This window comes from Epinephelus lanceolatus, chromosome 19 (assembly GCF_041903045.1).
Source record: "Epinephelus lanceolatus isolate andai-2023 chromosome 19, ASM4190304v1, whole genome shotgun sequence".
Lineage (NCBI taxonomy): Eukaryota > Metazoa > Chordata > Actinopteri > Perciformes > Serranidae > Epinephelus > Epinephelus lanceolatus.
In genome coordinates this window covers 27141766-27159712 of record NC_135752.1, presented here as the reverse complement: position 1 = coordinate 27159712, position 17947 = coordinate 27141766, and the positions used below count along the sequence as shown (strand labels likewise).

The window sequence follows — 17947 nt, the reverse complement described above, 5'->3', positions numbered from 1 at the left end:
TGTGTATTATTTTATTTTGTGTGGGCTATATGTGATATGACACATAAGCACAAACTTAAAAAACACCAAAGGTTGTGCAGAATGAGGACGTTATATCAGTAAGGACAGATTGGTTTGACAAAAGGGAAAAATCTCAATTTAAAGCTTTGAATCAGTGGCACAAATATTATGATACTTCATCAACAATTCTTGATCTCAGGCACAAGAATAAAATATAGCAAATAAACAAATAAAATCTTATTATTTATTGTTGGAGTGAGCACTCTGTCTGCCTTGACAAACTGCACAGTCAGGTGAAAACACAGGAAGATGGTGAGGAAATATGAGAGATGGAACCTGTTCAGATGTTTCGGTGCCATGTGATCTGCCATCCTCTGTTCCTGCTGCTGAACTACACATCGAGTCCTCACTGGAGTCACACACTAGTAAGGGCAGAGCTGAAAGAGACAGACACAGTCCTGCAGTGACACCCAGAGGCTTCAAACAGTACTGCAGCTTCACAGTAGGCCCAGTGCAGTTCACTGTGACACACTTTACAGTCAGATGAAGACACAAACATTTATAAAACATATTGATCTGGATAGATAGATAGAACAAAACTATTATTAAGTTTAAATGTCCTTGTCTGAGAATAACTAATGTCCTAATGTTTATTCACTGTTGAATCAATGTCATACACCATGGTTAAATCACTGCTGAATTATGTTACGATTTAGAAAGATTAATTCATGTTGATTTCACAATGTTGTTTCATAAACTTTAAATGTTAAATTGTTCAACATTGAAACGGATTTCTCTGAAATGTCAATGTTGATTTATGAGATTTTTGTTCACTTTTTTAGAACTATCACAGTTAAACATAATTTCAATGTTGAAGGAGAAGAAAAGGTGGTCCAAGGCACTCTGACAACTAAAAAGCTTTATTAAACAGGCTAGTTCATATAGAACAGATAAAAATTACTGTGATTATTATAATGTTTTGGCCTGAGTCGGCCTGAGTCAGGGCAAATAGTAGCAAATAATATTTGCCCTGATGCAGGCCGACTTAGGCCGAAACATGTTGGTAATTTTTATCTGTTCTATATGAACTATGCCTTGGACCGCCTTTTCTTCTCCTTTCTCATTATGCTTCCTCGCTGAGGACCAAAGAGCACCTGCCGTTTTTAACATTTTTTACCTTTTTGAATGCCGCTGCCCTCTTTCTTTGGTCTTTTCTTTGGTTCTTGCTATCATAGTTTCAATGTTGTTTTAATGTTGAAATGACAACTGACATAATTTCAACCACATTTCAATGTTGAAGGGCGGTCATGTGCCAGCTGGGATATGGGGTAAAATATATATGTATAAATATATATATATATGTCGGAAGGAAGAAGGAAGGGCACAAGGGTGCTGTTAGTAGGGGGGTTGGAATAAGTATGGAAGGGACCACTGGCCCCCTGACTTTACACTCGCTTGAAATCTTGGGTTGCTGTATCAAAGTGATCCTATGGCAAGAGAGTGTCTAGTTGTATCTTTGTCCATTTCAGCTAGCATGAAATAATACTTCACCCACAACATGATGACTTAATTACTCACCGTGTGTTAACTCGAATTCATGAAGGCAACTTTGTTTTTCTCTCATTTCTCCGTTGAACGCAGAATCCAAAAAAAGAATGAATTGAAGTAACAGGGTCCATGATTAACAACAACAAAATACAACTTGTGCAGTATGATCTTGGTCTCACTAAGCCAGTTGTATGCTCGGTACTTCCCAAACACATAATTCTTTTCCTCTAAAACCATCACGAACGATGGCTACAGTAGTCTTGAGTCTTTTCAGCTCGGCTAGCTGTGGATTCCAAATCCAAAAAGAGAAAAGTCTCAGGAGGATATAGATCATTTAAAAGCGCATGTGCAATGCTGCAAAGGTAAAGTACCAAATCATTTACTTTACAAGCTACTTTATTATGAGGCTCAAATATGTTAGCAGCTTCAGATTTTTGTTTTCTTTTTTCGGCCAAAAAGAGCTCTTTTGATAGTAAAGGTTGCCGACCCCTGGGTTAGACTGTTTGTACATGTTTTAAATCAATACATTTTTTTCCAGGAATACATGTGTTTAGGAAGTAATGACTGGATAAATGAGACTTGGATTATAAGAGCCACTAACAGGTGAAGTGAATAACATTGATCATCCTGTTACAGTGCAATGTTCTGATGGGAAACCTTTGGTCCTGGCATTCATGTGGATGCTACCTGATGTGCTCCACCCACCCAAACACCATTGAAGACAAAATAAACCCCCTCAATGCACCCTGCCAGATCACAAAAACTACTCAGGCATGACCTGAGGATGGGAACCAAGAGCTCAAGGTGTTGACCTGACCTCCAAGTACCCCAGATCCCAATCTAATCAAACACACCTCCTTGGACTGGACTTGTCTCTGACCTGTCAAGGCATGGACACAGGACCTCTGGGGGGGGCTAAAGTGTCTGGCACCAGGACGCACGTACCAGCACGTCCCACAGATGTTTGATCAGACTGGGATCTGGATAATTTGAAAGGCCAGGTCGATGCCTTGAGGTCTCTGTTATGTTCCTCGGGCCACTCCTGAGGGGTTTTTGTGGTGTGGCATGGCACATTTTCCACTGCTACTGGGGAGTGCTGCTGCCATAATGGGGGGTGCCTGGTCTGCACTGGTGTTAAGGTGGTTGGAGCGTGTCAGGTGGCATCCATGCAAATGTCAGAACCCAAGGTTTCCCAAAAGAGCATTGCACTGTAACAATATGATCGATGTTGTACGCAGTGGTTTTAATGTTCTGGCTAAACAGTGTAGTTTTGCTGTTGTGAAATGTGGCTCCCCTGTACTTCAGTTCATCAAGAATGTTTGTATTTTTTCTCTTTTCTAATTGTTTACAAATTTAAGGTAACATGGTGAGTAAGTGATAAAAAATGATCATTTTGCTGGTGAAGTATTCTTTCAAAAGTTCTGATTTTTTCAATTAAAAATTCTATACAAAATACTGTCGCCAAGAAGAAAGCTTTTTGGTTGGGGTATGAAAGAGGATGGAAACGGTCCTTTATGTAAATATGAAATTGAAAATATATTGCATTTATGTCCTCATGTGGCCACTTTTTGGATGACTATCAAAAGATGGCTTGCATCAAGTTTGAAAGTTTTTAACCATGTGCCCCCAAACAGTAATGCTGAATTAAGAAATGGCTGTCCTAGCATTTTAAATACTATTATATTATTGGGAAACTATTTATTTTTTCCTTCTTTCTTTATGTTAGATGGCATTATCGCTACAAGGCAGGAGAAACTGAATGGCTATGAAAAATGATGGATAATAATAATATAATAGTATAGGAGAATAATATATTTAGTTATATTTAGTTATTTGTATTGTTTAAATACAGTTTTGCAGCGTAACTGATGAGTGAACTAATTCAGTTAGTGTCACTGCAGGATAAACTGCTGCTGTTTCCCTCTTTTACATGTATTTCTTTGTTTTGTTGCATTTTCTATTTTCAAAAACAAGAGCAAAAATATAGACTGCTGTCCCCACTTTTCACACCTGAGGAGGACTGTTAAAGTACACAGATCCTTAGTTTACTTTTTCTCTGGCAGCTCTGAGACAGTTTCTTAAATGAACTCACGAGAAAAACTTTATTCATTCTGAGGAAAAACTTTATTGATTCAGTTTGTTAACATTCAGTCAGTAAATGTTGGTTAGGACTGGTTCAATCTTTCTATCTACATATTCACGTCTTAAAAATAAAAGAGTCTCTACAGCCAACATGTCTTCCTTGTCCATATCCTCCCTTGTGGGAGGGGAGGAATCCACCAATATCACCAGTATCAAAGTAATGATAATGAATATAAATATGTGAATAAGAGCTGCAACTAACGATTACTGGATTATTTCATTGATTTGTTTTACAACAATATATAACACATACACTAAAAACAACAGGAACAACAACAGGCTTTCAATATACTGTATTGTTGCCATTTTTAAAAATAATGGAAGAACTCAAATTTTTATAAAATGCTTATTGAGTTCACAAAAACTTCCCAAAACTCAAACAATATCAACAGAGAATCAAAGGTACATTTACATATTCATCAGTAGGATGTGTTGGAGCGTCACAGAAAACAGAGGCGAGCAACAAAGATAGAGAATAAAAATCTATTTGTATATAAAACAGAATCTCACCTGTCTAGCCAATAATTTCTGTCTACCTGAACTCAGCTGTGGCTCCACAATAAACCCAAGATGTGTCATTGTTCCCAAATCCAGTTTCACATACTGGTCTTCTCCTATGTGCAGATATGACTGCAACTGAAACTGTTCCACCACTCAACTCCACCTCCCAGTAACATTGTCCAGTCAGACTCTCTCTGCTCAGGACCTGACAACGACTGTCGAAAACTAGCAATAAAAATGGTGATTGTCTCACTGTTGCTTTTCTGTTCCCTTCAGATAATTCGAGCCATCTGCCTGCTGTGTTTGGATCCAGTGTGCAACCTCTGCATCACTTTTCAGGCCCTTCAGCTCCCTCAGTTGTCTCCACCGTTCAGCTGCACCGATGTTGATGTCTTGTTTGTCCTCTCCCTTTATCTAAAGGCATTTTCGTTGCAGCCTTTTCTGCCTCCGACTTTCTTTTCTCAGCCTGTTTAGCGGGGCAAGCCGTTACAAGTAACACTGGAAGTGATACTTTTGGCTGCATTTTCTCTGCCATTGTGCAGCAAACTCCTGCTAACTCGGTATTTCTGCTGAGGAGTGTGCTCAATATTTCCAGCAACGGTGACATGTGATGAGTGCACGCAGAGAGGAGGGAGGGAGGGACAGAGGGGGGCTCGGGCAGGACGAGACATGAAGGCATCTGATTGGTTCTTTCCACTCACACCGAGAGGCAGGGATTGGTCAGAGTTTTTACAGGCCTGCAGCTGCCACAGAGGTCGGATTTTTTTCGTTCCTTTTTCTGAACACATTATGTATTGACTACTCTCAGGATGGAAGGACCATTTCACCCAGTATAACAAGAAGTGTTTCTGAACAGGATTACCAACTATAGCTTTAAAAAGGACAGTATCATGAAAAATAAGAAATTGCTAAAAGACTGAATAAACACTACTGAAACACTAAAACAAATAAAAATGATGGTTAGTTACAGTAAAACTCCCCAAAACGTCCAAGTCTGGCAAGCTGCCCTGTGTCTTTATCCTTGCCCTGTGTTACTCCCTGTTCTCCAGCAGGCTCACTTTTCACATGCACACTGCCTGAGCTTTACAACTTGGTGACTGACAGGAGAACCACACTTCTGCATGCTGTATGCTGGTGGAGATATGAACACAATCAGTGATCACGTGACACACATGTCCTCACCTGGACCACAGACAGGTGTACGACTGCTCCCTAGTTTCATAATATCCCCCAGGGCTCGCACAGCTGCGGCCACATCTGTCTCTCCATGCATCCCTCTCTCTGCTCTGCCTCTGTCCATCTGTGTGGCCCCACTTTTATGTTTGTTTTTATGTTTGCTTTGTCCATTCTGGGCTACTGTATGGAGGTGCAACATGGCGATCTTGTTGACGAGGACCAGCTCCCTTTGTAGATATAAACATCTCTTTCTAAGGTAACAAATCACAACAATAATTATTTTTGAGTTCTTATATACTAAAGACAACATATCTATTATATTATATTCCATTTCTGCCAATGTATCCCTCTAAATCCTTCACACTGCACCTTTAAGTGCATAAAGAAATGCTTGCACACACAGTTATCTTGATCACTTGAGCCTGTGTTCAATTAGCCTGACTGCATGAACTTTAATTGACCTTTCTGGAGATGCTTGAGCCCTGACTGATTTGTTAGGTTCATTCAAGTCAGGTTTTGGACTTAAATCCTCACTTTTCTAAGCATGCTAAGGAACAGGCCTCTGGCTTTGAACTCCTCAGATCCTCTAGGGTTTAAAACCAAATCAAGGGCAGTAAAGTGTTTTTGCAGTGTTAGTATGACGTATTTAAAGTGGACCAGTTGTTTGTTTTTACAGGCTAAATAAATGACACGTATCAGAGTGCATTGTTACGTATATCATGACCACACTGATCCCGAGTGCATCATCAGTACAGACAGAAGTCAGATGATGAAACAGAATATATCAGTGGGTTCTGAAAACACAGTGACCCTTCAGAGCAGTGGTTCTCAAACATCTTGAAGTAAATCTAAAATATTTCAGTGGCTGGCTCTTAAGCTGGACAAAAAGTGGGAGTCACACTGGTAAATTAACAAATAAAGTGATTTATTAACTAAAAAGCAACCAAACCAGTCACACAAATAGAAAGGATGAATCTATAGAGTCAGCAGTGTAGGTAGTGGATGAGTGACGGCTGTTTCTCTGAAAGAAAACACAAAGACGTATGGTGTAGAGGTCTGCCCACAGCAGACTGGCTGCTCTGTCTTATATGTGCATGGGCCACACTGGGCCCAGGTGTGTCCCATGATGCTGATTGCACTCAATCAAGGTCTGCAGCCCTGGAATAAAAAAGGACAGACACAGCAAAGGAACCAATCAGAGAGGCCGTCACATTTGAAATATTGTTTTAGCCAAGTACCCCCTGACCTGTGCAAAACTGTTTTGTTAAAAAAAAAAAAAAAAAAGTCTTTATCAAGAGGTCCAATGAAATGTCCCAATAAAAGCCCATTAAAACATATTCCTCCTGATACTGAGGGTATTTTATTGGTTCTGTTTTCGCTCTTTTTCACTTCTCTCTCTGTGTTTCCAGCTGTATTTCTGCTACGTTTCAACAACAAATCCAATTACTTAATTTTTGTATGTCATTTAATGTCAAAACTGGCGTCCCACTCACAGTGAACAAATGTAAATGTAATTGCATTTGTTGCAGTTGACAGTTTACAGCAGCCAATGATTTCACTGAAAACAGGACCACTGAGTTTAAAATGTGGTTTATCAAACTTAAATTTGCATTTTCTCATTGAACTTATAGTATAATAATTTTACTAATTTTACATGATTGATATTTTTTAAAGTAACATAAAATAAATAAATAATAGTAATAATTCTCAAATACCCCCTGCAGTACTCCAAAGTACCTGTAGGGGTGGCCGTACCACCATTACAGAAACACTGCTTTAGTGTGACTACCCATTGCAGCTTTTCTGTGGTGGTTTTGTTCCAAAGTGCTGTGAGTGATCAGAAAGCACAAAGTGCCACTTTATGTTTTATGTGTCATAAAGTCTTCCTTTAAACTTCAGCATGGCAGCCTGTCAGTGAAGGAGACAGTCAGATTTGTTCATCATGTCATTTTGTCACCACCAGGTGTCTCCCTTGGTTTTGTTTTCCCTCTGTGACAGTAGAGGCCTTTATCACAGTGGACATTTGGACAGTAGGAAAAGTACAGGTGTTGTTTTCATGTGTCCCAGATGGACAATTAAAAAATACAAAAGGATTGAAATCCATGAAGCAGAACCAAAGATATTTTTTATTCCACACATTCATAAAAAAAACAAAACTTTATCAGTCCTTGAGGGAAAAAATCAACTTTATTAAATGATCTAATTAATAAATCCTGGTTCAGTTTCTCCATTCATTTAATCCACATTAAGTCTGATGAACCAGAATGTCTGTACTGTAGAGGAAAATCAACAATACTTCACAAATGATTATCAGTATAGTAACAATAATTATACATCTTAACTACACTTTTGAAAAATAAACATCAACTATGATCAACTGTGAGCTCAAATCAAACACTTTACAGCAGAAAAACTGTATATATGTCAACATTTACATGAGTTTATTTCTATATATAAACACTCTAAATACATAGCTGTCGATTTTTTTTTTATTTTTGTTTCCAATTAATCAAAGTTTCCCACTATATGAACATTATGTGAAAAAATGAAACTCTACAATATTATTTTACTGAACAGATTTTAAAAGAAAACCCCCACACTTATAGATTCTGTTCATTTCTGTTCATCTGATATTTAAGATCTATACATATATGCTTGATATACATATATCTACATATATCCACACTGTTTGAGTGACTGTTCAGTGCAGAACCATCACAGCACAGAGAGCTGAACAACAAAGATGGAGAGTAAATTTACTACCTAAAAGTAGATTCTCAGCCTTTGTCTTGTTTATAACACTTGTCTACTTGAGATCACACAATTCAGCAGAGGAATAATAACCAGAAACACCAAATCCAGCATAGAGAGGCTGAGTGAATGTGGTCTGGACTCTGTGGAGGAGAGTCATGGTGTCAGAGACTCTGTAGAAGGACAAAATACCTGCAGGGTGATCCAGGTACACTCCCACTCTGGAGGACTGAGGGCCTGAGATGGGAGTGATGATGTTGTTATGTCTGAATACATAAGAATCACTCAAACAATATACTGCCCAAGATGTGTCATTGTTCCCAAATCCAGTTTCATTTTCTGTTTCTCTCCTATGTGCAGATGTGACTGCTACTGAAACTCTAGGTCCACTCCACTCCACCTCCCAGTAACATCGTCCAGTCAGACTCTCTCTGCTCAGGACCTGAAGTCTGATGATGCTACTGTGTGAACCTAGTGCAGAACAAAAATATAACTGCAGTTTTAGGTTTTGCGCTATCACTGGGGATTGTCTCACTGTTGCTCTCCTGTTCCCTCCTGATAATCTGACCCAGTCGCCTGCTGTGTTTGGATCCAGTGTGATCTGACGTGAATACTGTAAGAATTCAGCTCTGGTCTTGGGCTGAGGTTGTGCCAGCAAAACATCCACTTCAGTCTTTGTCAGTGAGATCTTGGTCCACACATCACTAACAAAGTCCTGTAGTTTATCTCTGGCCTCTGACACAGCTGCAGTCACATCCTCAAAGTGTCGCACAGGGCGGATATTGATCCTGGATGAGTCTTCAGAGTCAGTGAGATGTGACAGTGAGGGGTAGCTCTGTAGAAACTGGGTGTGGTCCTCTGTGTGTGAGAGCTTCTCCAGCTCAGTGTCTTTCCTCCTCAGATCAGTGATCTCCTGCTGCAGCTTCTCCTGAAGCTCTTTGACTTGTCTAACTTTAGTTTTCTGCTGACATCTGATGTGCTGCTTCACATCAGATCTTCTTTTCTCAATGAGACGGATCAGATCTGAGAAGATCTTCTCACTGTCCCTCACTGCTTTATCAGCAGAATGATTGATAGCCTCCACCTCCTGCTGAAGCACCGTCACATCTTTCTCTCTGTTCTGGATTCTGCGCTGGATCTTTTGTCGACTCACCCCGAGCTCTTTCTGCCTCTCAGTCCGTTCTGCTGCAGCTGAAATTGTGTCGTGGCCTTTATGTTCATCCATGCAGCACAGATAACAGATACACTGCTGATCAGTGCGGCAGAAAATCTCAATCACCTTGTTGTGACGAGTACAGATGTTCTCCTTAAGCTTCTTGGAGGGGTCGACCAGCTTGTGTTTTTCAAAGGCAGGGGATTCATAGTGAGGCTGGAGGTGCTGCTCACAGTAAGACACCAGACACTGCAGACAGGACTTGACAGCTTTCAGCTTTCTCCCAGTACAGAAATCACAGGCCACATCTTCAGGTCCAGCATAGCAGTGATCAGCTGGAGCAGCTTGGAGTCCTGTCTTCTTCAGTTCCTCCACTAAATCTGCTAACATGGTGTTTTTCACCAGAGCAGGCCTCGGCATGAAGGTGTGTCTGCACTGAGGACAGCTGGGGATTTTCTTCTGATCCTCTTCATCCCAGTGGCTTTTAATACAGCTCATACAGTAGTTGTGTCCACAGGCAATAGTCACGGGATCCTTCAGTAGATCCAGACAGATGGAACAGCAGAGTTTTTCTTGGTCCATTTGAATTCCTCGCTGCGCCATTTCACCTCTCAGAGACAGTGAATGTAAAATAGTTTCACTTTGACAAACAAGGAAGTAGGTGGGAACTGATCCAAACCAAAACGGAGTTCCCTTTCTTCATGTTCACTCACTGATATGCAGTGAATGGGGCTTGAGAGCAATTGCATGTCACAGCATGTTGTTACACCCATCTGTAAGCTTGCATAATGGTTCAGGGTGGAGGAAACAGAAAAAACGTGCTGAACAGAACCTGCACTCGAGAGCGGGGAGAGGAAAGCAAAATGTGTATTGCTCCCAGTATACCACAAAAACTTCCTGCAATGATAAATATTGCCACTACCTCTGCACCCAGTCCTCTTAGGAATACAGTTTAATGTAGGCTTGGAAAAGCTGTGCGACATAAATAGGCTAGAATTGCTAGATTAATGTACAAGCAACACTATTTTTTTTTCTTCTAAATAAATAATTCACATTAATGAATTCACAGAACATAATGTTGAGCAATAGTTGGAATCTTAACATGTCTTTATAATGCATGTACAGTACAGGCCAAAAGTTTGGACACACCTTCTCATTCAATGCGTTTTCTTTATTTTCATGACTATTTACATTGTAGATTCTCACTGAAGGCATCAAAACTATGAATGAACACGTGGAGTTATGTACTTAACAAAAAAAGGTGAAATAACTGAAAACATGTTTTATATTCTAGTTTCTTCAAAATAGCCACCCTTTGCTCTGATTACTGCTTTGCACACTCTTGGCATTCTCTCCATGAGCTTCAAGAGGTAGTCACCTGAAATGGTTTTCCAACAGTCTTGAAGGAGTTCCCAGAGGTGTTTAGGACTTGTTGGCCCCTTTGCCTTCACTCTGCGGTCCAGCTCACCCCAAACCATCTGGATTGGGTTCAGGTCCGGTGACTGTGGAGGCCAGGTCATCTGCCGCAGCACTCCATCACTCTCCTTCTTGGTCAAATAGCCCTTACACAGCCTGGAGGTGTGTTTGGGGTCATTGTCCTGTTGAAAAATAAATGATCGTCCAACTAAACGCAAACCGGATGGGATGGCATGTCGCTGCAGGATGCTGTGGTAGCCATGCTGGTTCAGTGTGCCTTCAATTTTGAATAAATCCCCAACAGTGTCACCAGCAAAACACCCCCACACCATCACACCTCCTCCTCCATGCTTCACAGTGGGAACCAGGCATGTGGAATCCATCCGTTCACCTTTTCTGCGTCTCACAAAGACACAGCGGTTGGAACCAAAGATCTCAAATTTGATCATCAGACAAATTTCATCAGACCAAAGCACAGATTTCCACTGGTCTAATGTCCATTCCTTGTGTTTCTTGGCCCAAACAAATCTCTTCTGCTTGTTGCCTCTCCTTAGCAGTGGTTTCCTAGCAGCTATTTGACCATGAAGGCCTGATTGGCGCAGTCTCCTCTTAACAGTTGTTCTAGAGATGGGTCTGCTGCTAGAACTCTGTGTGGCATTCATCTGGTCTCTGATCTGAGCTGCTGTTAACTTGCGATTTCTGAGGCTGGTGACTCGAATGAACTTATCCTCAGAAGCAGAGGTGACTCTTGGTCTTCCTTTCCTGGGTCGGTCCTCATGTGTGCCAGTTTCGTTGTAGCGCTTGATGGTTTTTGCGACTCCACTTGGGGACACATTTAAAGTTTTTGCAATTTTCCGGACTGACTGACCTTCATTTCTTAAAGTAATGATGGCCACTGGTTTTTCTTTAGTTAGCTGATTGGTTCTTGCCATAATATGAATTTTAACAGTTGTCCAATAGGGCTGTCGGCTGTGTATTAACCTGACTTCTGCACAACACAACTGATGGTCCCAACCCCATTGATAAAGCAAGAAATTCCACTAATTAACCCTGATAAGGCACACCTGTGAAGTGGAAACCATTTCAGGTGACTACCTCTTGAAGCTCATGGAGAGAATGCCAAGAGTGTGCAAAGCAGTAATCAGAGCAAAGGGTGGCTATTTTGGAGAAACTAGAATATAAAACATGTTTTCAGTTATTTCACCTTTTTTGTTAAGTACATAACTCCACATGTGTTCATTCATAGTTTTGATGCCTTCAGTGAGAATCTACAATGTAAATAGTCATGAAAATAAAGAAAACGCATTGAATGAGAAGGTGTGTCCAAACTTTTGGCCTGTACTGTATATCAAAGATAAAACAAAGTTGTTCCACACTCAAATAGTTCAATCAATCAATCAATTAATTTTATTTATAAAGCCCAATATCACAAATCACAATTTGCCTCACAGGGCTTTACAGCATACAACATCCCTCTGTCCTTAGGACCCTCGCAGCGGATAAGGAAAAACTCCCCAAAAAAACCCCTTTACCGGGGAAAAAAAAGGGTAGAAACCTCAGGAAGAGCAACTGAGGAGGGATCCCTCTTCCAGGACGGACAGACGTGCAATAGATGTCGTACCGAACAGATCAGCATAATAAATTAACAGTAATCCGCATGACACAATGAGACAGAGAGAGAGACAGAGAAAGAGATGCAGGTAATGACAGTAGGTTACAACAACATTATTGAAAGTAATAATATTATAGTTATAGTTCTGGCTACTGTGGTACAATATGTTGAAAGTATGTATTAATATCTGGTAGTATACATGTGTGACAATAGTCATATGTGTATAATAACAGTAGAAGTATGACTAATGACTAATGATGTCAGTAGCAGCAGGAGGCATCTGGCAGGACCACGGCAGCAGCACAACCACACACGTCACGCTGTCCAGGCACCGCTGCGATATGAGTTAATCTGAGAGACAGTGGAGCACAAAGGCTCCGGAGAAGAAGCCGAGTTAGTGACATCCAGAATGGCCGAGTTAGCAAGATGCAGTAATAGAATACGAGAGAGAAGGAGAGAAGGTGCCCGGTGTATTATAGGGGGGTCCTCCGGCAGACTAGGCCTAAGTCAGCCTAACTAGGGGCTGGTACAGGGCAAGCCTGAGCCAGCCCTAACTATAAGCTTTATCAAAGAGGAAAGTCTTAAGTCTAGTCTTAAATGTGGAGATGGTGTCTGCCTCCCGGACCGTAACAGGAAGATGATTCCACAGGAGAGGAGCCTGATAGCTGAAGGCTCTAGCTCCTGATCTACTTTTGGAGACTTTAGGGACCACGAGTAACCCTGCGTTCTCAGAGTGCAGTGTTCTGGTGGGATAATATGGCACTATGAGCTCACTAAGATATGATGGAGCTTGACCATTTAGAGCTTTATAAGTTAACAGTAGGATTTTAAATTCAATTCTGGATTTTACAGGGAGCCAGTGCAGAGAAGCTAAAACAGGAGAAATATGATTTTGTTTCTTAGTTCCTGTTAGTACACGTGCTGCTGCATTCTGAATTAGCTGGAGAGTTTTTAAGGACTTACTAGAGCTACCTGATAATAGAGAGTTACAGTAATCCAGCCTAGAGGTAACAAAAGCGTGGACCAATTTTTCTGCATCTTTTCGGGTCAGGATAGGCCTAATTTTCGCAATATTACGCAGATGAAAAAATGCAGTCTGTGAGGTTTGTTTTAAATGAGAATTAAAAGACAAATCTTGATCAAGTATTACTCCGAGGTTTCTTACGGTAGTGCTAGAGGCCAGAGCAATGCCATCTAGAGAAACTATGTCATCAGATAAAGAGTCTCTGAGTTGTTTGGGGCCAAGAACAATAACTTCAGTTTTGTCTGAATTTAACATCAGGAAATTGGTGCTCATCCAAGTTTTTATGTCTTTAAGGCAGTTATGGAGTTTAGTTAATTGATTACTTTCTTCTGGCTTCATCGATAAATACAACTGAGTATCATCCGCATAACAATGGAAATTTATAGAGTGATTTCTAATGATGTTACCTAAAGGAAGCATATATAGAGTAAATAGGATTGGTCCGAGCACAGAACCTTGCGGAACTCCAAAACAAACTTTGGTACGTAAGGATGATTCATTATGAACGTCAACAAACTGAAAACGATCAGATAAATAAGATTTAAACCAGCTTAGTGCAGAACCTTTTAGGCCAATTAAGTGATCCAGTCTCTGCAGTAGAATTTGATGGTCAATTGTGTCAAACGCCGCACTAAGATCAATAAAACAAGTACAGAGACAAGTCCTTTGTCTGAAGCAATCAGAAGGTCATTTGTAATTTTAACTAGTGCTGTCTCAGTGCTATGATGCACTCTAAATCCTGACTGAAATTCCTCAAATAAATTATTATCATGGAGAAAATCACACAGCTGGTCTGCGACTACTTTCTCAAGGATCTTTGACATAAAGGGAAGATTAGATATTGGTCTATAGTTGGCTAACACCTCTGGATCCAGGGTGGGCTTTTTTAGTAGAGGTTTAATTACAGCTACCTTAAAAGACTGTGGTACATAGCCTGTTAATAAGGATATATTGATCATATCTAATATATGAGTGTTAACTAAAGGAAAGACCTCCTTAAGTAGCCTAGTTGGGATGGGGTCTAAGAGACACGTTGATGATTTAGATGAAGAAATCACTGCTGTCAATTCTTGAAGAGAAATTGGGGAGAAGCAATCTAAATATATATTAGGTCTTACAGCTGTGTTTGAGGTTAGATAGGTACTATCTGAGGACAAGAGGTCATGAATTTTGCCTCTAATAGTTAGAATTTTGTCATTAAAAAAGCTCATAAAATCATTACTGCTAAGGGCTAAAGGAATACAAGGCTCAATAGAGCTTTGACTCTCAGTCAGCCTGGCTACAGTGCTGAAAAGAAACCTGGGGTTGTTCTTGTTTTCTTATACTAATGCTGAGTAATAGTTTGCTCTGGCATTGCGGAGGCCCCTCTTATAAGTTTTGAGACTGTCTGTCCAGATTAAACGAGATTCTTCCAGTTTGGTCAATCGCCAATTCCTTTCAAATTTTCGCGATATTTGTTTTAACTTACGGGTTTGAGAGTTATACCAAGGAGCGAACTTTCTTTGCTTTTTTAACTTCTTTTTAAGAGGAGCTACAGAGTCAAGTGTTGTTCGCAGCGAGCCTACGGCGCTATCAACAAAATGATCAAAGTCGGTACAGGAAATCTCTGTTACTGAGGGACTTGGTATTGAATTTAACGACGGAGTAATCTTTTCCTTGAATTTTGCGACAGCACTATCTGATAAACATCTAGTATAGTAACTGTTGCTGAGTGGCGTGTAATCGGGTAAAAAGAAATCAAAAGTAATCGGATAATGATCCGATAGCGAGGGATTCTGTGGAAAGACTTTTAGGTTATCAATTTCAATTCCATATGTCAGAACTAGATCGAGGGTATGGTTAAAACAATGAGTGGGTTCATGTACACCCTGACTGAAGCCAATGGAGTCTAATAATGAGATAAACGCGGTAGCCAGGGAGTCATTATCAACGTCGACATGAATGTTAAAATCGTCTACAATAATAACTTTATCTGATTTAAGAACTAAACTGGATAAAAACTCTGAGAATTCAGATACAAATTCAGAATACGGGCCAGGAGCACGGTACACTATAACAAATAAAAGTGGCTGCGAGGTTTTCCAGGTCGGATGTAAAAGACTAAGAACGAGGCTTTCAAATGAATTATAATCTAGTTTAGGTTTAGGGCTGATTAACAGACTAGAGTTAAAAATGGCTGCAACTCCCCCTCCTCTGCCGCTGCCTCGAGGAATGTGGGTATTATTATGACTGGGAGGAGTGGATTCATTGAGACTGACATATTCATCTTGACACAGCCAGGTTTCTGTGAGACTGAGTAAATCAATATGATTATCTGATATTAATTCGTTTACTAACACTGCTTTAGACGATAGAGACCTGATATTTAACAGTCTGCATTTAATTCTCCTGTTTTGTCTTTCTGTCACAGAAGAGGTTTTAATTTTTATGAGGTTGTTATGCACAACTCCTCTTTGTTTAATTTTAGATTTAAATAATGTAGGTGGTCGGGGGACAGACACCGTTTGTATAAAACTATGAAAACTATGGCTGGGTAACTGAACTAGAAGCTCAGAGAGGCGTATAGGACTGCGTCTCCGAGTCCTGGTCTCAACTCTGGGTTGTCAGGGATTTAAATTACTAATAAAGTTTGCCAGGTTCCTAGAAATGAGAGCAGCTCCATCCAAAGTGGGATGAATGCCGTCTCTCCTAATAAGACCAGGTTTTCCCCAGAAAGTTTGCCAATTATTAACGAAACCCACATCGTTTGCTGGACACCACCTGGACAGCCAGCGATTAAGTGATGACATGCGGCTAAACATGTCATCACTGGTCAGATTTGGGAGGGGTCCAGAGAAAACTACGGAGTCCGACATCGTTTTTGCATATTCACACACCGAGGCAATATTAATTTTAGTGACCTCCGATTGGCGTAACCGGGTGTCATTGCCGCCGACGTGAATAACAATCTTACTGAATCTACGTTTAGCTTTAGCCAGCAGTGTTAAATTTGACTCAATGTCGCCCGCTCTGGCCCCAGGGATACATTTGACTATGGCCGCTGGTGTTGCTAACTTCACGTTCCTCAGAATAGAGCTGCCAATAACCAGAGTTTTATCCTCAGCGGGTGTGTCGCTGAGTGGGGAAAAGCGGTTGGAAACGTGAACAGGCTGGTGGTGAGCCGTGGGCTTCGGCTTGGAGCTGTGCTTCTGGCGAACCGTAACCCAGCCTCCCGGCTGAACGGGAGTTGCCGGAGGACCGCTAGCAGAGGCTAAGGCTATGCTATGTGGCTCCGCACCGGCTACAGGGGGCTGGCTAACTACCGCAGCTACTGAATGGTTTTCCATGATGTGGAGCCGCGCTTCTAATTCACTAAGCCTCGCCTCCAACGCAGCAAATAAGCTACACTTATTACAATCACCACTGTCGCTAAAGGAGGCAGAGGCATAACTGAACATTTGGCACACCGAGCAAGAAAGAGCAGAAGGAGAAGCCATCACTAGCTGTAAAGCTAATGTAGCTACCAAGGCTAGTAACGTGCAAACAACAGCTAAGAGATTAGCGAGAAAGTCGTAGAAAGGAGGAGAGCTATAAGTGCTTAAACAGAACCAGTGTGGGTTAAGACTTGAAGTAGACGTTAAAGCAACTGAAGTGAGAAAGCAGGCTAGCAGAATTCACCAGAGCAGTACAGAGACGCTGTCACAGAAACACCGGAAATGACACAACTCGCTTAACGCAATACGTCAGCCTCTGTGGTCATTATGACCTCAGAGGCTCAACTCCTCCTTCACCAGCCAGGAGAGGCCACAACAACCTTTGAATGATTTCCTCGATTTTAAAATAACTGCACTTTGTTTGTGAGCAGCATGTTAAAAAGACTGTCACACCATTACCAAAATAAACGCGACTCTTGAATTTAAAGGGACAGTTCACCCCAAAATCAAAACGACATGTTTTTATACCTGTAGTGCTTTTTATTAATGTAGATTGATTTGCTTTGAGTTGCCAAGTGTCACACATCCTTACTTTTAGATAGTTTAACTATTCCTAAAATTATCCCTGAGGACCAGTCACAGTTGGAAAGAGCAATGAGAGCAAAGTAGGAGAATATAACACATGCTTCCTCTTACAAATTAGAAGTTGAATCAATTGGCAACAAACACAGCATTGTTTAATCCACTATACTCAGGGATTTGCTTTTACAAGCTTGTTTTTGCCACTGACAGGCCCAGATTGTTATTGTCCATATCTGACATCGTTGTGGAAAGGATCCATGCAGAGACAGACTTTTTGTTCAACCAGAAACAACCTGGAAATCACCATCGCCAAACCCACCAGACTCCTGATAAATAAACAGTAATTCAGTCAGGAACAATTTAGTCAAATAAAACTTCATTTCCATTTGCAGTTTTATATTTGGTGGTATGGCTCTGTTCTGGGGCCTCTCTGCCTTTCCTAGGGCCCACGCAGAAAACCTCCTCCATGCGCCTACATGGAAAGCCTACGTCAGAGAGAGCACTCCGCCCTGCCCTTCCATGCGCCCACATCAAAAGCCTTAGGCAGGGAGAGCATCAGCAAAGACCCCACAAGAACAGAACAGAGCAGCATCAATGACCAACAGAAATGACATTGATAAGTCAGACAC

The 17947-nt window shown here is 40.9% G+C and overlaps 1 protein-coding gene across 1 annotated transcript; it reads right to left on the bottom strand.

Moving 5' to 3' along the window:
* Positions 1-7460: 7460 nt before the first annotated feature.
* On the bottom strand, positions 7461-9934 carry LOC117250833 (tripartite motif-containing protein 16-like). The gene has a single exon (XM_078162072.1). The coding sequence runs from the start codon at positions 9872-9874 to the stop codon at positions 8174-8176; it is 1701 nt and encodes a 566-aa protein (XP_078018198.1). The 5' UTR covers positions 9875-9934; the 3' UTR covers positions 7461-8173.
* Positions 9935-17947: the final 8013 nt, after the last annotated feature.

Coding starts and splice junctions, on each gene's coding strand:
- LOC117250833 (XM_078162072.1), bottom strand. CDS start 9,874: ATGGCGCAGCGAGGAATTCAAATGGACCAAGAAAAACTCTGCTGTTCC.